The sequence below is a fragment of the Camarhynchus parvulus genome, chromosome 1, assembly GCF_901933205.1.
Source record: "Camarhynchus parvulus chromosome 1, STF_HiC, whole genome shotgun sequence".
Taxonomy (NCBI): domain Eukaryota; kingdom Metazoa; phylum Chordata; class Aves; order Passeriformes; family Thraupidae; genus Camarhynchus; species Camarhynchus parvulus.
This window is the reverse complement of record NC_044571.1, coordinates 68372909-68392461: the sequence shown is the minus strand read 5'-3', so window position 1 is coordinate 68392461 and position 19553 is coordinate 68372909. Positions and strand designations below refer to the sequence as shown.

Here is a 19553-nt window from a genome sequence, read left to right as displayed (position 1 = left end):
TGCATGTGACGTAATCTTGACATTTCCTGGCTGACTGGTGATTTCCTCGGATCAAATACCCGGAATGCTGGGGACTTGTCACCACCTCGTGCAGCTCCTATTACTTGCAGCACCCCGGGGGACACAGAAGGAGTGAGGCACAGGGTTCTGGGTCAGGGGCAGGACCTGCACCCCTCTCCCTGTGCTCCCTCTCATCCTAGCTGGGTGAGCCATGGAGCACATGCCTTTCCTTTTGGAAATTCCCCTTAACTTTGAGGGTTGAGCTTTAAGGCTCCTGGCCATGGGTCCTGCGCCCAGAAGCCTTGGCAGAGAGACTAAAGCCTGCGAGAACCCTGGCAGGGACAGACCCTCAGACCTTGTGACAATACATAATCTATTTCTTTCAATCTGTTGTAGAATGACAATTTTATAAAATTCCAAGTGACTTGCTGGAGTAGTCAAAACCAAGACCAAAAGTCAGCAAAGCCTTATAAATTTTGGGAATCTTCTTATCATGAAGATTCATCAAGTTTCTGCTGGTAGTGTTCTGAAACTTGAAAGTTATGGGGAAGGAGAAAAAAAATGCAGCAAAACATTTATTAGCATATTGTCAAGCATTGGGACAGGCTTCCCAGGGAAATGGTAGAGCTGCCAAACCTGGAGGTTGCAACCAGGGCAGGGACCAAGGAGGGCACAGTGGCAAACCCCCATCCTGACTTGGGATCCTCCAACCTCTGCTGTAGTGGGTAGAAGGAAAAAAAACACAAACTCTTCCCAGATTTTTTTTAATCTGGATTTCCAAAGAGTGTCTAAATTTGAGTTGCTCAGGAGCTCTCTATTATTAATTTCCCTAAAATAGGTACAACCAAAGTCAAGGAAAGAAGCATCTGTCTGGGAAGCACTCATATCATGACCGAAGACTCCAGGCAGCTCTTCCCTAAGAGGGAACCACTGGCAAATCCAATCAGCTGGAGGCTGCAGGGGATCAGGGTGGTGGGAGTTGCAGGGGTCACCCTTCTGCTCCTGACCCGGCAGGTTCAGGCTGGCAGTGCCTTTTGCTGTGTGTAAACAGGGAAGCTGCAGCTGAGAGGTTAATGCAATTCCCCTCTTAAAAAGTATTTAGAAAGGGCATTTAAAAGAGTATCGCCAGCTAGTTTAATGCAGCACCAGTGTGACTTTAGTAGTATTTTGAAAAAAATAATCCTAATATTAGAAAGAATATATATTTTGTTACAATTTCCATGCAAATAGTGTAAATAATTGACAGAGGATGTTGCAACCCTTCCAGCACAGCCCTGCACAGCAGAAAGAGAAAGTGAAACAAAGTGCAAGTTGGAAAGCCCCCGGGAGAGCAGGGAGACAAGGCCACGAGGAGCCTTTGGCAGGGCTCCCGCCTGCCCAGTGCCTGCCCCAGGCTCCCAGTCCCAGGCAAAGTCTGGGCAGAAGGTTACAGCAAGGATTAGTTAAGCAGCATGGGTTGGTTTTGGTTTTTAGCTTAAATATATCCCATGTTCTGGCTTTTTATACTCACTTGGAGATGCATGGTGTGATTTTCAGGCTTGGGTCACTTCAATTTTATTATTGCAGGTGGCCCAAATAAACTTTCCCGAGGTTTTTCTTGTATGTTTTCTAAAGAGAACTGTAAAATGAACAGTTAAGAGGTTTGCTGGAGCTTTTGAATAAGGATGGGGAGCAGCTTCCCCATCAGTTTTACAATTATGTACTCTGCCTCAACCCTGACATTAAATGCATCGTCCCAACGCCAAAAAAAATCAACAGAACTTGCCTGACAGATGCAGATATTCAGATGCACAAAACAACTGTTTATTACAGGCATTTCGGGCAATTTGAATTGTGTCATGCATCCCTGTGTTCACCTTTCTTTCCTCTGTTTTGCTTCACTAAAAACCCCCACAAAGCCACATGCACGCAATCTGCTTCACACAAACAACCTCCCAAAGTTAATTTATAACCAATTAACTTGAGGAGCTCAACACCTTTGCAAAGGCTGGTGTGAATGCTCAAAATCTATAGCTGGAAATCAAATACAGGTAAATCTCTGATTAAAAAAAAAATAAGGAACATGATTAGCAATCCTTTGGTGTTTGGCAACCAAAGCAAGCAGAAAAGGGAGCAAGGCTAATGACGACATGCCCCTTTTAGGAGCAGAACTAAACACTGTGGAGTTGTCCTGAACTTCTATTGTTTTAAAATTAATACAGAAAAATAGGAAAATAGGGAGTTGCCTCTGCAAAAGTCATGGACCAGTGCACAGGGATTATCAACTTGAACTCAAGTTTTGAGAGCAGTGAATAGAGAAAAGTCCATGGAAAATACCCACTTTGCAAGTTTACCTTTGAAAAACCACCTGTGGAGCCTCTTCTGGCCTTTTGGCCTTTTTCATGAAATCCAGGAGGTCTCAGTGATGAGAGATTTCTGCACACTGTGAGCACGAGCCACTGCTTGGAGCAGCACTCTGGAACGCTCTGTCTCCTTGTTTATATTTCAGTGCTACGCGTGATTAATCCTCCATTTCATTCATTGTCTTTTTACTTCTCTGCTACTGGGAACAGTAAATAAGAGGGAAGTTGTAACAAGAGCCTCCCTTTTATTCAGAGGCCTTCTGTTTCCTGCAGGCTGGCGGCTTCGAAAAAAATCACAGCTCCATTGTGCTCCAAAGTCATACTGAATGATTCAGATGGAAAGAAAAACCCACGTCAGAAGGAACAGAGGATTCAAAGACGAGTGTTGAGGCCAGCAGACCAGGGACATCGATCCCAGGCAGCAGCACACCCTGAGAATGTTGCACCCTGTGACAGCAGCAACATTATGGTTTACCCCTCTGCACCAGGGTCTGTGGAAGACAAGTGCTGCTCCCGGTATTGGGCTGTCCCTGAGCACCCCTGGCCCCACGGAACTGGCATCGATTGCCTGGGAGTGGTGGGGCAGCAGGAAAACCATCCTGTCCTACCTGGAGGATGCTGATCCAGCTCCCAGCAGCTGGGGGAGGTGAACTCACTCCTTCCTCCTGGCGCAGGGCTGCCAGCAGTGGAGGTCAGGCAGGGCAGGAGGAAGGGACAGGGTCACCGGCGGCAGAGTCAGGCAGGCAGAGCCCGGGGGCTCCTGTGCGGAAGCAGAGCATGCAGTGATAGAGACAGTGTTGCCATCACCGAACATCTGGTGCGAATGCTCCCCAAAAATAGATCACTTCCTTCTTCCACCTCAAAGGAAACAGTGTTGGAAGGAGACTCAGATACAGAAAGGCTGGTGCAAGGTGGGGTCTCGTTCACCATCAGCCTCCCACTGGGAGCCACTTACACATTCCGGGGCGTGACTCTGGGACCAGACATCAGTCTCAGGCAGGTTCTAAGGGATTAGTCCTCTGAAACGCCCCGACAACCCACGTGGATGCCGAGCCTCCCAGCGCCCTGGAGCAGAAACCCACCAGCACTTTCCATCGGTGGCTGGTATTGCCAAACCAACCCCTCTCTTCCCAAAAGCTGCTCCGGTGCCGAGGGGCTCAGGCTGTGATCAGCCCTCACCTGCATTTTCCTGTACCAGTTGTACATCACAGTGCTGCTTCACAGCATCTTCCTTATTGGCAGGCGTCAGGAGAAATGTGTGTCAACAAATCTGAAGCGAGCGTAAGCGCCGCTACAGTCAAGTCTGATAATAAAACATGAGTCACTGTTATTCAATCATTTTCCAGCGCATGCTTTGCAAGAAAGTTCTCTCCTCTAAGAATCACCACCACACAAATTTGAGAGTTGTTTTGAAGAGCACCCTGATTTTACTTTCAGCTGCATGGCTGAGTTTTCAGAGGGCTGGTTCCTACTATCCCTACTTGCAGCCCACTGCCCTGTGCTCCCTCTGCATCTGCGTTTCAAAGCCAGGCATGCACCCAGCCCTGGCATGACCTGATGCTCTTCCCAGGAGTTTTCACACTCTGTCTCCTCAACACCAGGAGTGAACTGGCAGCAAGGAGAGGGCTGCTGGGACTGACCCCGCAGTTGCCATCAATGCCCCCCACGCCATCTGTAGTGTTGCTGCACAGTGTTCCAGGGATGCACATTTTTCCCCTGGGACGGGATGAGGAAGAGCATGGTCAACCCCAGCATCTTGGCAAGGGAGACTTCTTCCCATAAAGATATTCTTTTCATTGTTTTCCTACATTTCAGTTTGGGAAGGAGCAGGAGGGGTCAGGAATGTCATCCCAGGCATTTCTTCAAAACTGTTTTTATCCTTGGTAACAAATGCCCCTGCCAAACACAGCAGCACATGTCCTCAGTTTCCCCTCCATAAGCCTGATTTTTTGAATGGCTTCTTGGAAAAAGCATTTACATGGTGACCTCTTGCTGCTGTAAGATGTGCAGGGAGATGGGTCCTTTCCAGGCATTCAAGCTGCAGCACTTGGTCCTTCCTGTTTTTACTGAGGAACTTTTGGGAGGTCAGAAATACATGAATTGAGCTTTTGCTGCCTTAATAGGTGAAAGGCTGCTGGAAGCACGTGGATAAACTTCCTCTGTGCCAAATGACCGTCATTTAAGTCAAACACTTTTTAACAATAAAGGCAAAATTTTAAAAGGTGTAGTTAAAAAAACTCCCACATTTGCCTGTCTGTCCTCCTTGCTCCGTGCTGCTCTGCCTCTTGCTGCCTAGCTTGATCTCGAGCACTCGTGCTGCAGGGAAGGAGCTTCTGATGTGGCAAACAGGTAGACTAAGCTAATTTATCACTCTAGTCTTTTATTCCATCACAGAGTGGCAAAAGGGAAGGTTCGTCTCTCTTGTGGGTCACCTCTAATAGCAATTGCTTCAGCAAGATGGATTTCAAAATTAGGTGCTCTTGAAGCAGAAGTCACACTGTATTTTTCAACAGCACAAAGCAGCCGTAAGAGGAATCTGACCTTCATTCTTCATAATAAATTCACTGGGGAAAAAAAATCCATCTTTGTTTTTCAGCTTGAAGTACTGTCAAAAGAAAAGCCAGGAACACACACAACATTTACAAAATAAAAATACAAGACAACTTCAGCAAAATGATAAAAAACTCAGGGATTTACTTTTCCTGCTTTTTCTTATTTAAACATTGGAATAGAGTCTGACAGCTTGCCTGCAAGTACGTTGTTTTGAAATAAAGGCTGGTGTTAATTTAAAGTGGATCTATACTAGGCTAAATTAAGACCACCTCAAAGTGCTTTTCAGATGTAGAGTGCAATCCAGTAGCTAAGTCTGGGGAAAAGTTTATTGATACCCACATTTAGGCACTCCATTGGACTTAGCATATTTGTAAAATGTCTCTGAATGTATTTCAGGTGCTAAAATAATGTCTGCTGCAGCCTGCCAAAGGAAAACGTCACACAGTTATTTTCTGCTAAAATGCCCCAAAAAGATGTGATCTGCAGACAAGTACAGACTCGTAAGCTAAAGAATATAATGGAGAAATGCTTGAAAATATTTGGCATTTTACTGTTATTAATAAAATGATGGCTACATTTGAGTCCTAAAAGCCTGTAGCTGGTCAGCTGTCACTGGCATAGCCTGGAAATGGTGAAAATTAACCATCTCCTGTATTGAACACTATCTTTGTATTTTGCCATGTCTCCATTACAGACTCTGTATTGAATAACTCGTTATAACCCAACGCAGCACATTGCCTTTATTCCTTTAATCTCCTGTCAGGCATAGCTGGGAAGGCAGCATGGGAATGTTTATTCTAACCAGCAGGTCTAACCCTTAGGCTAGCGAGAATTAGGAGAGGTTTTTTCCAAGCTCGGCTTGTCCCCCATCCAGAGAACCTAATGCTGTGGCTGCAGTCCACCTGGCTCCTCTTCTGGAAGAGTCACTCAAATCCATCTTCCCACTTTGCAGCAAGCCTAGACCCAGCTGTTTCTCCGCCTTTTCTTTCCAGGGTGGGTTGGTTACACTGATAAAAGCAGCTGTAAAGAGGCTGTGTCAGCAGTGCCCTAATTAAGCTGCAGAAATCAGCCACTTCACACCCCTTAGTTCAGGTTTCCAGGGGCCCGTTTGCCTGGACAGAAACATTTTGTTAAATAAGCTCAGCTTTTTTCTAGAGCTGGTGAGATCACTGAAAGCTTGGCAGGAGGGATGAACACTGTCCATACATTTAGTTAAACCAGCTTAAGATTACAGAGCATATCTAGCATATCTAGGTGGCTGCAACTGCAGCTCCTTTCAGGACCAACTCAAGATAAACAACCATAAACATCAGTCTGGCTTCATTTGGCATTCAAGGTATCATAACTCCCATATATTAACATTCAAGTTCTCTCCAGACCAATCAATATTTGTTGTTGTTTAGAAAAGGAAAAGCCTTTTCTTGACCTCTGCAACAAGCATTTACATGAAGGTTAAAGCCCAAGAAGATGCTTTTAGATAGTGATGTCAAGGCTGTCAGCTCCCCTGTAGGGAACCACCACCTAAACAGTCGCGGATTTCACTGCTCATTATCCCTCTTATACAGCAAGCACCCACTTTTAAAGATCAAGGGGAGGCAGGTTCAAGCTGAAGTGTCAGCAGTAACTGACCTCCAACCAAGTAATCTTGGAGTGGCCAAGTCTGACCTATTGGCGAGGAGGCTCAGACAGTTTTGACAAGAGGATTATTTAACCACTGGAGCTTGCAGGGGAGCACAGCTGCGGAGCAGGGAGGTCCTTTCCAGCAACAATCCTCAGCAGCTCTTCCTTAAAAAGGGCAATTAATCTCCCTATGGCATTCCTCTTCATCGAAGAACACTTCCTCTGTTTCAAAACAGTTTTATAGCAGACACAAGCAAAGGCTTTGGTCCCAATATCCACGTGCTGGCTCAGATGAATTACAGGCACCTACCAAGCGCTCCTGAGAAAACCATGGCCACGCTGGAGAGCTGGGGAAGCTTTGCAGCATCTCCCACCCAGCACTGGCCTCTGCAGTGAGAATACAGGGGGTTGTCCTCCTCAGCAAGCAGCATGGATAATTACATTACCTACCCTCTTTGGCCTCCAGCACGCTCTGTTTGTTACCCATGTGCTAAAGGCAAGGCAAAGGCCGTGCCTGGCTGCCCGGGAAGCACTCGCTACTCCTCTTTAAGTTCAGCTGAATCCTCTCGGTTACTTCTGTCAACATCAAGCACCGAGAACAAAGGCACAAGATTATAGGGATCTCATTAAGTATGCTTGTTCCAAGAACAAGAAATGTGCCTACTTTCCTCTGATGACCTGGGGAAACAAAAAAACCCTTCAGCACAGAAAATTTATTTGCCATCAGTTACGAGCATTTGAATGTGTAATATCCAGTTTAAGGAGACAAAAAAAGTCTGTCTGTCCTACCCTTTCTATATCGAGACCTTGCAAACAGCATCATTCTTCTGCTTGGAACAGAAAGCAGGGATGTACATATCTGAGAACACCAACACACACAAAAAGCCCCAAATCCTTAGGGTATTAAGTGAGCCATTTAACTAAGTATTTAAAACCTCTGCAATTATTAGTTTATTAGTATCATCCAGGATTTCAGATGTTCAATATTTCTCCTGAAGTTATACATAAATGCAAATTGAAATAAGAATCTGAAAGTCAAAATTGTATAACAAAACAATACTCCATCACAAAAGCGTGTAAAATTACAAGAATGCTTTTTGTTTGTTTGTTTTTAAACACTGGCACTTAAGAGAACCATAATTTTGTAACCACAAAATTGCCGAATTGTCCCCCAAACTGGTAAGCAGGTATATGTGAAAATAGTTACAGCTGCCAGCACTTGAAGTTTTACTAAATATGCAAAAAACCCCTTAGCTTTGGTTTTGGAAGAGAACTGTATTTGACCAAATTAGACATTGTTGGTATACCATAAACATTTAACTTTTTAATGCAAAATTTAATAAAATGTACTTTTCCATACAACTATATTTTAACTTAAAAATGGGCAAACATCAAGAGTGCGGTATAAAACCTAACAGGAAAAATACATCTTATCTCATTTTCAATTTGAGACAATATACAACTTTGTTTAAAGGGCTAAAACTAGAATTTCAAGAATACAAATATGAATTTACATAGATTTAACAAATAATAATGGTACCATTTATAGAAATCTTAGAAAGAAAAATCATTTCTTGTGGGCCCTTTGCTACCAGGAGTCTCATGGTATAAAGCCCATGGCCATCACCAGACCTGTCACCAAAAAATAATATGGTCATTTCATGCTTTTAACTTTACACATTTTAGGTACGCTCATCACTCCCAGGTGTTCAGAGATTTACAAATATAACTTCCATTACATGGTAACAGAGTCACACGTGTAAATTTCTCTACACCGGATGGACATACACTCTTCCTATGGGTCCTTCTAGGACAAAATTTAACATTCCCTCCCTCCCCACCCCCCAAAGTATTTAGTTTCTGTAAAATTGAACTCTATACTTCTCAACTCTCCAAGACTGGTAAACTCATGCAACGCAATAGAATATTACATTTCACAAAAATCTGAACAAGTATCCGTTTGCTGAGATTGAATTTTTGTTGTTTCCAGTTATGGAAGATTTTCATCATATGCCTATATATTTCTTTTCTTACCCTATCATGATAATGCAGGGTATGCAGATCAAAGCTTTGTTTATCAGCTGGTTATATGAAAGATGAAAACTGTAATATTCCCGTGATCCCATACGGGCATTCAATAAAGCAAAAGATGAGTTCCCCTCAAAAGAAAAAAAAAAAAAGAAAAGAAAAAGTATGATTCTCAAGGGCACCTATTAAAAGGACAACAATACTAATAAAAAAAATTGTATTTACTTAGAAGCATTCAGAATGTCAACAAAACAGCTGCAACTTTTTTTCTTCCTTTTTGCAATTACAGAGTGGTATTCATTTAACAGAACAACAATTATTTTTTATGATGCATCAGAGACAACTGAAGATGAGAAATGAACTACATCCCCAAATATAACTAAATTTGTGCTGTGCACCAACAAGAACCTGCTTTATAATTCCCATGCCAATTTACAACCCCCACACTGTACCAGGCAAGGTTAGTGGCCATTGAAATACCACTAAGGACAGGGCTATCTAAAGACACATTCGGTAGTGTGTTAACTATACAAAAAAAGAGACACTGTACAGTTTAAAAACAAATCTTACACAGCCTTACATTTCAATTTTTTTTTTCTTTAAAAGGAGTGAGTTGTGTACAGGGGGGTTAAATGCTTTATAGACAAGAAAGAAATTGCTCGAAAAGAGACTTATTCATCATCATCATCATCTTCATCCTCCTCTTCTTCCTCCTCTTCATCATCTTCATCCTCTTCATCTTCGTCCTCATCCTCCTCCTCTTCCTTCTTCTTCTTGCTCTTCTCAGCCTTGGCAACTACTTTCTTGCCTCCATCAACCTTCCCTTTGGCCCGGTATGCAGCGATATCCTTGGAGAAGAAAAGCAGGAACAATCTCTCAAAGATTTACCCAGACAAGAGGTCTGAGCACCCTCCACAGAGCAGCTGTGAAAGTCACCCAGCTACCTGCCCTTTCTGCACATCCACTGGGGCAGGACCAGGAGGGAGCTGTGGCTTCAGCTCTGAGGCGAACTGAAGCCAAAGAAACAGGAACCCTCTTAACACAGAAATGACACTGGCATGCTGCTGCACACTGCTTATGGCTGCTAAGGAATCTCCATCATTGGGCTTCTGGGAATAGGCTGGAAAAGCTGCTACCTCTGATGGTAAAGGCACAGCTGAGCCCACTATCCCGTCAGGAAACAAAGCAGGGAGACCTCTTAAGTTCCCTTTCCAGCCCTACCTTCTACAATGCCTAAAGAAACGCAAAGGAAACCCTCGTTTGAGGCACAAACCTGGGATCAGCCACCCAGAATGACCCAGCCTAACAGCTGCAATGTTATGCCTTAGCAAAGAGCAGTTAGACTGAACTCTGCCCAACAGAAGTTTACTAAATAAAAGGTATAAGAACTTGATTAAAGGGTAGACACTGCCACCTTCTGCATGCAATAAATTTATTCCAGTCGTTTGAAACACACAAAATTCAGTTCCTGCTACCAGGAAGTTAAAACCATACCTGGAAGCCACAGTCATAAAAGCAGTTAAGACTTTCCAACTTTATGCCAAAACAGTAAACCCATTAGATAGGAGAATCGATCTACAAACCTTACACACACCAGCTAGAGAGAAACATCAACACATTCACACAGATGGTCCAAATCTTCAAATATTCCCCACCTGTTAAACACTACACCACTAATCTTACTGCTCTCTTGGACTCTCTTAAACTTAGCAGGAAATTTTGAGAAGATATGATACCCACTAAGTCAAAAGCCAAGCAGTGAAATAGTGAAGATTACTACCCCTTAAAATCCTACATGTAAGTCTAAGAAATAAAGACATTACTACTGAAAATTAAAATCATATCTGCAAATAAAGACTAATAATTCTATCATTTAAAAAAGGTCTGAGTTGCCTTGGCTGTGTGTAGAAGCAATTACTATGAAGCTGTACAGAAAGCATCATGTGGGAAAGCTCCTAGATCTGCAACTCCTCTCTGGCACATTAACAGGGCTCCAAGGCTCCACCTTGCATACTACAGTGCAAAAATTTGGAACTTGGATTTGTTTGCCAGCAGGAGAAATGCCCAGAGGAAGGTGACAGCACACAATGGACGTAGGTGCTGTATGCCAGCACTGTGGTCTCTGATCCCTTGTGAAGCGTCATCAGGGGAATGCCAAGGTGCATCCCTCCTCTTCCCTTGGCTTCCACATATTGGGGCAGGAATCTGCCTCTAGAAATAAAACCACGTGTAGCACAGTCCTGTGTGCACAACAGAATTCTGCAACTCCAATTATGATGGCAGGGTTTAGCCTTAATAATTAAAAAAATTGTATGACAAGCTGCTTCATATGCATAATTAACCAAGTTCATTACTAGAAAGGACATGGACACAAAGCAGGTCCAGGAAAAACACATGCCTAAAACTAGTTATCTCCTTTTGCGTTTTGTCATTTTCCCGGGTGTATATTTTAAAAACCAGCTATGTGTATCAATTATCCTAGCATTCAAGGACGCTCACCAGTATCTCCAAAATCAGGGAGAACCAATTCACTCCTTACCAGCATTACTTACTGCTACCAACTCAACTAAAATTCTGCTGTGACCTATGGATTTAATAACAATACAGAGCCCACAGTATTTATTCAAGCACCAGTGACAGGTCAAAACTACAGACAAATGCAAATAGTTCAAGGTAAAGGAATCCAATTTAGTGTTATCCCAATGAATCATTTGCCCCTGTATATAACCCTTTTCAACAAATCCAATGAATTACATCATTAGCATATGATAATTTGCAACATCAGGTATCAGGGTACACAATAAAGAAAAAAGTGCCTAAAAAACTGAGGCTTGACCTCCCCAAAGCATGTCCCTGAATGTCAGTGTTACCTTTTCATACTTCTCCTTCAGCTTAGCAGCCTTCTTTTCATAAGGCTGTTTATCGTCTGCAGCGGTGTTGTTCCACATCTCTCCCAGTTTCTTTGCGACATCTCCAATGGACAGACCGGGATGTTCTCCTTTGATTTTTGGACGAAACTCAGAGCAAAACAAGAAAAAAGCCGAACTACAGAGGAAAAATAAGAGAAGATTATTTAAATTTTAGACTTCGCTACAGCAGCAACTTTTGGGACCTTTGCTACTGTTCCTTAAGAGCATTTTGGAAAACGCACCTAAAAGTGAGACAGACATTGATTACAATAGAAGGTATCAGAACTGAATGAGCCATTTTGCAGACTCAATGCACCCTTTCCTCTTAAGTAATGCTGCACATCTGGTCCCATTTTTGGCAGGATCCCCAGACAGGCAGATTTTATACACCAGACCCAGAGAAGAGTTTTAGAAATTAGACTAAGTCAATGATGCTAGGGCACCAAATGTTATGTCAGAACTGTTAGAGGTGGGAGACTGCAATATTTGTTAGAAAAGTAGGATTTCCAGACCACAGCACCAGCCCAAGCAAGAACATTAGCTTGTAAGGGATCTTCCCTGCCCCCTTCAGCATTAGCTCAGTTCAAAACACAGACACACACACACAATAAAGTACTGGTGTCTAGTAGATGAATTTGAAGCCAGCTGTTATTATGTTGTGGCTAAAGTTTTAATTTTCCAAGTTGGTTTTGAGGAAGATCACCCCTCAAACCTGTTCTGTGTAAAAGCCTCCAATTTTAAACTGACTGCCAATCAAAAATTCTGCTCAAGCCAACAGGTGATGAGAGCAGGGCCAGCAGTACTTTACTGCCATATTACACTGGAATTACCCTCTTAACAGGAACTAGAAGAATCGGTCAGAATCACACATAGTCTATTTCTGCATCTACTTTTAAAGGCTGCCATTACTCCAACTTTGATACTGGGACGGCCTACCTGAAAATAAAAGCTTAGCATTCGTAACTAAAATTTCAAACTATCTTTACACCACTGGTGAGGAAGATCATACACTCTTGTATTTCTGAAGCTCCTGGATAAAGTTACCATTTTATAGATCCACACCAGTGTGATGGTCCCAAACAAGACAACCTAAAGCTAGGAATCTACTTACGGAGGCCTCTTCGGTGCATTTGGATCCTTGAACTTCTTTTTTGTTTCCCCCTTAGGTGGTACATAGTTTTTCATTTCTTTTTCATAACGAAGCTTGTCAGCCTTTGCCATATCTTCAAACTTCCCTTTCTCCTTAGAAGACATAGTCTGGAAGGCAATTAAAATCACAGAATACCTTAGAAGGGACACATAAGGATCAAAACAGTATTTTGAGATTCAGAAACATACCAAAGCCCATTCCAAAATTTCAGCTGGGGGAGCTAAAGGTAAGAAAAGGACAATGGATAGTTACCAGTCACTTTACAATTACACTTCATACTTATCCAAAACCTGAGCTTCCAAAGAAATAATTTACAATCTTGAATGGTATTTCAAAAAAAACAGTTATTTAAGGTTTTGTGGCTTTTTAATTTTTTAAGCAGCTATTCCTACCTTCCATCGTTCTGAGCATTTTTTTGAGAACTCTGAGAAGTTCACTGACGCATCTGGATGTTTCTTCTTGTGCTCCTCCCGACAGGTTTGCACAAAGAAGGCGTATGAAGACATTTTACCTCTCGGCTTCTTAGGATCACCTTTACCCATTTTTGCTGATTTTCTGTAATGAAGCAAATGAGACATCTTTAAAACTTGTACTTCCAACCAACCAAGGCAGGAAGCAAGTCACAACCAAGGGTCATGCCAAACAGGACCTGCTGGAGCAGTATTCTGAAATCATACAATAACAAGAAGACTCCCTTCTGGAAAATTTGCTGAAGATTTCCATCATCCCTGTCTGAGGTGACCTGGATGTAAGCAACCTGAAATCTCAAAGGGCCTTCAAAATGTGCAGTTATGATCTCCTGCAAACAAGAAGTGTCCTTCCAAGCAATCTGAAGGCAAGTATTGCAGTGGAGACTGCATACCACAATTATTACCAGGGTATTAATCATATGCTTGGGAAGAATTGAAAGGAGGGAACAAGTACCCAAGCATCCTGTCTCAGTGGCCTTCGGGATTACTGATTTCTTTCTTTTCACAGCCCATGTTTCTACCTCTTCCCTGTAGGCCCTGTGTGTTTATCTACAAAATATGGTTTTTATTATTTCCTATACCATATGTCTGACCAATCTTTATGTGTACTGCAAAAGCCTACTCTTTGCAGGTATACCTTGAAATATGGGAATGAAACAGCTCACTTGGTCAAATATGTTACAAACTACGCAGGGAAAAGCACAACATTTATATACGGCCAGCAGAGCTGTGCTCAGCAAGAGCACTATCTCACACTTGCAGAGACTGAAAAATGCCTTCCTGGGACTTTCACACCCAAGTCAGACATTTGGAGTATTTCTTCATAGCTCCCTGAAAAAGTCACTTGCACCCTGACAATCTCTGCTTTTCAGCACGAATTAAAGGAAGGATAAACAAAAAAGCGCGAAAGAAAAAAAAAAGGGCAGGCTGTGCCTGTCCGTATTGCCACAGAAGCTGTATTTCCTATCGGTTTGGCGGATAGACAGAAACAGATTTCTGCTCTGTGACTAAACACGTCCGGTTTGAAGTTTCTACCAAGTAAACAAGAGGGCCGAAGAAGCAGGAGCCGCTGCTGCCTGCACGGAGCCGCTCCCAGCGCAGCCGGCCCGGGGCAGCGCCGGGGCTGCGGGGGCAGGGGCGGCCGCGGGCAGGGCTCGGCACCGCGACCCCGGCGCTGGCGTTTAAAAGCCGCCTCCTTCCCGCCATTTTGGACGCTTCCCCTACCAGGGGGGCAGAGGGAAACTTCTGAAGTCTCTCAAGAGACCTGCTGGGGGTGGAAGGAAAAAAAGAAAAAAAAAAAAGGAAAGAAAAAAAAGAAAAAAAGAAAAAAACTAGTCCCGTTATTAGGAAGAACATGTGTAAGTTTTATTCCGCGTTCAGGCGAGGGCTCGCAGCGGCAAGCACATGCCCAGGAGCCGGACACGCACCGGGGCGCAGCTGCCCGCCGGCGGCGACCCCCGGCCCCGCGGGACAAAGCGTTCTCCCGCCGCCACCCCCGTCCCCCCGCCGCGGGGGGAGCGTGCCCGTGCCCATGCCCAGCCCTGCCCGCTCCGGCCGCCATGAGGCGAGGCAGCCCCGGCCTGCGCTCCCTCCCTCCCTGCCGACCGCGCCGCCGCAGCGGCGGTGTCGGCGGGAGCGGCCGCCATGGCGCAGGCTCCTGGCGGAGGAGGTCACCCGCCGCCGAGCCTCCTTCCATTTTGTGCGCCGAGGAGCAGAGCCGGCCGCTCCCCACCCCCCCGCCGCCACCACACCCCCCGCGGCCGGGCGGGGCGGCGAGCCCGGGCGGCGGGACCCCCTGCCGAGAGGGCCGCGGCGGGGCCGGGCGGCGACCCCGCCCGGGGGGCGGGGGTGGCAGCGCAGCCCGGGCGGCGCGGAATGGCCGCTGTGGCGTCGCCCGCTGCCGCCGCCGCACAGAGAACATGGCTCCTTCCTCCCTTCCCTTCCCTTTGTGTGAGCGCGCCGCTACCCTGGCGCACACGCTCAGCCATTGCAGCCGAGGGAGGGCGGGCGGGAGACGGGGGGAGGTGGGTGGGAGCGGGGGGGAAGAAGATGGGGGGGACCAGCGCGCTTTCAGTGCCTGCCCGAGCCCCGGCGGCGCGGTAGAAGCCCCGGCGGGGACGCCCCGCTCGCTCCCTCGCCCCGCCGAGCTGCGCGGCCCCGGGGCTGGCAGCCCCGCGCCCGGGCGAGCGGCGGCTGCTGAAGAAAAAAGTTCCCCCGAACTGCGCCCCCGCCCGCCCGAGCGCCTCCTCTGCTGCTCCGCGCCGCTCGCCTTGTTTTCTCGCTCGCGGCTGCCGTCAGCCATGTTACAGCCGAGCGGCCGCGGGGCCAGCGGCGCCCCGGCCCGCGCCCCCCTTCCCCGCGCTCCCCACCGCCCCGGCGGCACGGCGCGGCCCGCCCGGAGCGCCTGCCGCCCCGCCGCCCGCCCCACTGCCGCGGCGATGGCCACGGCGAGGCACCGTGTAAGCCGCTTACGGCGGGGCACGGCGCGGCCCTCGCCCCCCGCGGCGGGCGACCCCCGGCCGCTCGCCCGGTTCCCATCGTCCGCCTCTCTCTCCCACCTCGCTCCTCGCCTCCCGCCGCCCCGCTCTCCCGAAGTCGCCCGCCGCCCCCCGCCCCGCCCCGGCCGAGGGGATCGCCGCCCGGGAAAGGGTCTCCCCGGGCACAGCCCCGCTCGCCTTTGTGTACGGGCGTCCGAGCCGGCGCTGCCCCGCGCTCCGCGGTCGCGCAGCGGCGGCGGCACGACGGCCACCACAGGCTCACCGCCCGGCTGCGAGCGGGCGGGCGAGCGCGCACGGCCGGCCCAGCGGCCCCCGGCGCGTACTCACCCGTGTCAGACAGAGTCGGCACGCAGCCCTCGCTCGGCCCCGAGCCCCAGAGACGCTCCCGCGGCCGCCCGCCCGGCCCCAGCGCTGGCTGGGTCGCTGTGCAGCCCGGTGCACCGCAATGGCTGAGCGCGGGATCGATACGCAGCCTCCTCACACTCGCGGCGCTGGTAACATTACTCTCTGCACAGCCCCGCGCCCATTGGCCGCCGCCAAGCCGAGCGCCGCGGCGATTGGCCCAGGCGCTCCCATTGTCCTGACCAGAGCGCGCCGCGGGTTGGGCGCGCGGCGGGACACGTCACCGAGCAGGGAAAGGGCGCGCAAATATAAAAGTGAGCGCAGGGAGCCGGGCGGCGGCGGGGCCCGCACAGCGGCCGTGGCTGCCCGGCGCTGCACCGCCAACCGCGAGGGGCGCGGGCCCCGCCGCCCCCGCCGCTGTCCCCGCTGCCCCAGGGGGACCGCCACGGCCGCCCCACGGTGAGGAGCGGGGCGCCGCCGCCCCCCGCCCCTGCGGCCGCGCCGCCCCGCCGCCCAGGCGCGGAAGCCGGAGCTCAGCGGGGAGCCGAGCCGAGCCCGCGTGTCTCGGCTCCTCTTGTCCCGTTCCAGCCGGGCCACGGTGCTCCTCTCCGCTGCCGGGGCGGTGTACGCGGCTCTGCCCCCTCCCTGAGGTTGGGGGACGTTTGTTTTGTTTTGTTGTTCGTAGATTTTTGGGTTTTTTTCTTTCTTTTTCTAGAAATGGCTTCATCACCTGTATGAGCAACAGGCGGAAGATGCTAGCTTTCCATAACTTCCCGGGTGACAAGGAGCAGCCCGCAGTGGTCAGGCAGCTGCCCCAGATTCTCAGCAGTGATGCAGCCGTGGTCCGGCGCCGTCCCGGGCATCCCGATGCAGGGGCGCACTGAGCCACACCTCATCTGTCCTTCGCTGCTGCTCCTCTCCCTGCTTTTTTACTGTCATTCGCACCGCATGAGGCTGCTGTACAGGACCAGGGAACGGGAGAAATACCCCTTAACATCAGCTTCGCTGTTTACACTACTTTATTAGCGCAAACAACGCTGGGAGGAGCGCTGCTGAGAAAAATCCAAAACCACTGCTTTGACCCAAATAGCAGTGTCAGGGCACTTGTAATAACACAAACTTGAGTGAAGAGAGGTATACATTGCTCAAAAATACTCGAGTGTAAATAGCTGATTTCAATAATTGCTTAATTATCATGCTCTCAAAATGTATCCACGGAGTTTTGGAAGGGTCTGTGGTCTGACACACAAGGGCTAGCAATTGTTTGGGAAGGCATGGTGCTTCATGGAAGGCAGAGATCCTTCTGAACAACGACCCTAATTCTAGAATTGCCTCATTTGTAAAGAAGTGCTAGTCGACGTACGAAGACAGTCGATTCTGCTACCTGAAATCACACACAAATACATGAATAATAAGGAACACCAGTGTTTCTGTCTCAAGGAAAGTTTGTGTTTGTGGCTTGATGGGGTTTTTCTCTGATTTGCATTTAAAGTTAAAACCTTTATATGGAACAGAAGAAAACTGTAAAAAATCACTACTATTTATGCGGTGTACTGTGCAGAAGCTGATAGCTTTGTACATACAGAACTTGAAGGTTTATTCTGTGAAAACCAGACTTGAAAGGAAAGCAAAGTAATGCTTTTATTTCTTGCTCTTGTCCAGAGCTGAACCTTCAGTAAAAGGCAAGTGAGGAGAATCTGATTACGTGACATTCTCCTGTAAGGGTTTTCCTTCATCTCTGTCAGTTATATGCTCAGGCCCGTACAGGTTTGCATATTCCAGTGGGTTTCTTCTGCAATCCTTGATGACAGAAATACAAAATAATTTACTCATCAGTTGCAGACAGCAGCGTTTTTTACGGAAGCAATATATGTTTTTTCTCTTGTTCATGCTGTGCCACATCCCTTCTGATACTTCACAAACATGCCTTCTTCTGCAAACCTCATTGAAGTTCAAATCTGTTTTAAATTACACTCCACTAGACAGGTGCAGTCACTGAGATCACTTGGATAACATGAAACACCTTTGACTACTTGCACATAAGCTTTGCCCACAACATTTGGGTCACAACAGCCCAGTACCACTGCTCCAGGAAAAAAAACTATGTAGCTGCAGAGGAAGTTTCAAAACCCCTGTTTAGTAATTTTGATGTTTTGCAAACTAGGGTATACTTTGGGAAAAGACACACAGATTGGTTGTCATATTGCAAAGAAAGACTAAAACTAGGATTTCTATCAGAAAATAGAATACTTCACATTTTAGGATACCTGTTGTAGCAACTTATTTGGAAACCTGCAGAAACAGTTGTAAGAAGCCTATTGGTTCAACTCCTTTTCCATGTAAGGCAAGCTGAACTTGAACAGAAACATCAGCTATACATTATCAACCTTTTTTAAAGCATCCTTTTGTTCTCCAGTTTTCTTTAGAGGTTAACAGAGGAAGGCCTCTCCAAAGACAGAACTGTTCTTCTTAACAACATAGTACTGAGTAGGAACAGAAAAGTTCCAAAAGAATGATGAAAAAAGTTTTATTAAAATTTTCCTCTCACTTCCTATCATCCCCCATGTAGCTCACAACCACAGACTTCTAGCAAACACGAACAAGGATGGAGAATTCCAACAAGTACAGACTACCTGGCTGGCAGTGGAGCCTGACTGAGAATGAGATGCAGAGATCTCATTCTCCCCCATTCCTAAAATAACTGTGAAACACATTGGTGACACTACACCACCAGAATTTTTGATGAACTCACAGTATATAAAGAACCTTAGAAAGCTTCTGCCCACTTTAGTGCTGTGGTTGTTGACAGAGGTGGGAAAACACACTTGCATCAATTCCAGAAGTCACAGGGTGTGGGGCAGCACACTTCCCGTGGGGCAGAACGTGGTTCTTCAGTGCCCTCATGGTCTCCTGCAAAATGTGTGTTCTGTGAAGGACACTGCTTACTCCCCAGTGGGATTTGGCAGGAAAGCAGATGATTTCATAGCTTGCTTTGACAACGAAGAGATTCAGTGTCGTCATGGGACCTCCAGATTTTGTCACTCTGTCCTCCCTCCCAAGGAATGAGATCATTGTTTCTTTGGGTCAAAATTACTAGACTATTACTGTAAAAATGGCACAGTAACAACTACCTTGTCAGTCAAATCCAAAGCTACTATTAGGCTATTTTTAACAAGATCTGAAAGGCTTTTTCAACAAAAAAGTTACATTTTCAGCTCAAAATGAGAGCAAAACATCTGTGGAGACAGGGCACTTGGGCACACGTACTTCTGATGGAGCTGCTGGTAATGTAGATTTTCACTCTTTTGAACACTTCCATCCCTACAGTGGGCAGGGTGTTTGCAGTGTATTTGAAAAAAAGCCCTGGCCATATTTGCCCTTTTCCTGAGGCTGCAGTGCCAGCCTGTGCACAGCCCAGATGAACACAATTCTCAGTTGCTTATTAGATGCAGACTTGCAGTATTTTCCTCTGGTGTCTTATTTGAAATCTTCAGGAGATACACTTTAAATATTTCCTTAAAATAATTTCTGGAAGAGAAAGACTCTGTTCAAAGGAATGAGAATCAGCATGTCTGCAAACAGTACCAACACATGGAATCTGATTTGCTTTACCTTTCTCTCTGGATTTGCTCACACTGTGT

At 46.9% G+C, this 19553-nt stretch overlaps 1 protein-coding gene across 2 annotated transcripts; it reads right to left on the bottom strand.

Annotated features, from left to right (window-relative positions):
* Positions 1–7442: 7442 nt before the first annotated feature.
* HMGB1 (high mobility group box 1) lies at positions 7443–16098 on the bottom strand. Of its 2 annotated transcripts, XM_030962773.1 has the most exons (5): positions 15898–16098; positions 12995–13157; positions 12564–12709; positions 11414–11588; positions 7443–9391 (listed from the first exon to the last, which is right to left on the bottom strand). In XM_030962773.1, the coding sequence occupies exons 2-5, from the start codon at positions 13142–13144 to the stop codon at positions 9215–9217; spliced, it is 648 nt and encodes a 215-aa protein (XP_030818633.1). In that variant the 5' UTR covers positions 13145–13157; positions 15898–16098; the 3' UTR covers positions 7443–9214. The 2 variants fall into 2 exon arrangements, with proteins under 2 accessions (XP_030818633.1, XP_030818624.1); XM_030962764.1 differs by lacking the exon at positions 15898–16098 and having other exon boundaries at positions 12995–13180.
* Between the last annotated feature and the right edge of the window lie 3455 nt (positions 16099–19553).

What these genes read in the sequence shown, in the direction of transcription:
- HMGB1 (XM_030962764.1), bottom strand. Translation starts at nt 13,180, where the DNA reads ATGTCTCATTTGCTTCATTACAGAAAATCAGCAAAAATGGGTAAAGGT. An exon ending in AATGCACCGAAGAGGCCTCC is followed by an intron (nt 11,589 to 12,563) that starts GTAAGTAGATTC and finishes TTTCCTCTGTAG; the next exon opens with TTCGGCTTTTTTCTTGTTTT. An exon ending in TGAAGGAGAAGTATGAAAAG is followed by an intron (nt 9,392 to 11,413) that starts GTAACACTGACA and finishes TTCTTCTCCAAG; the next exon opens with GATATCGCTGCATACCGGGC.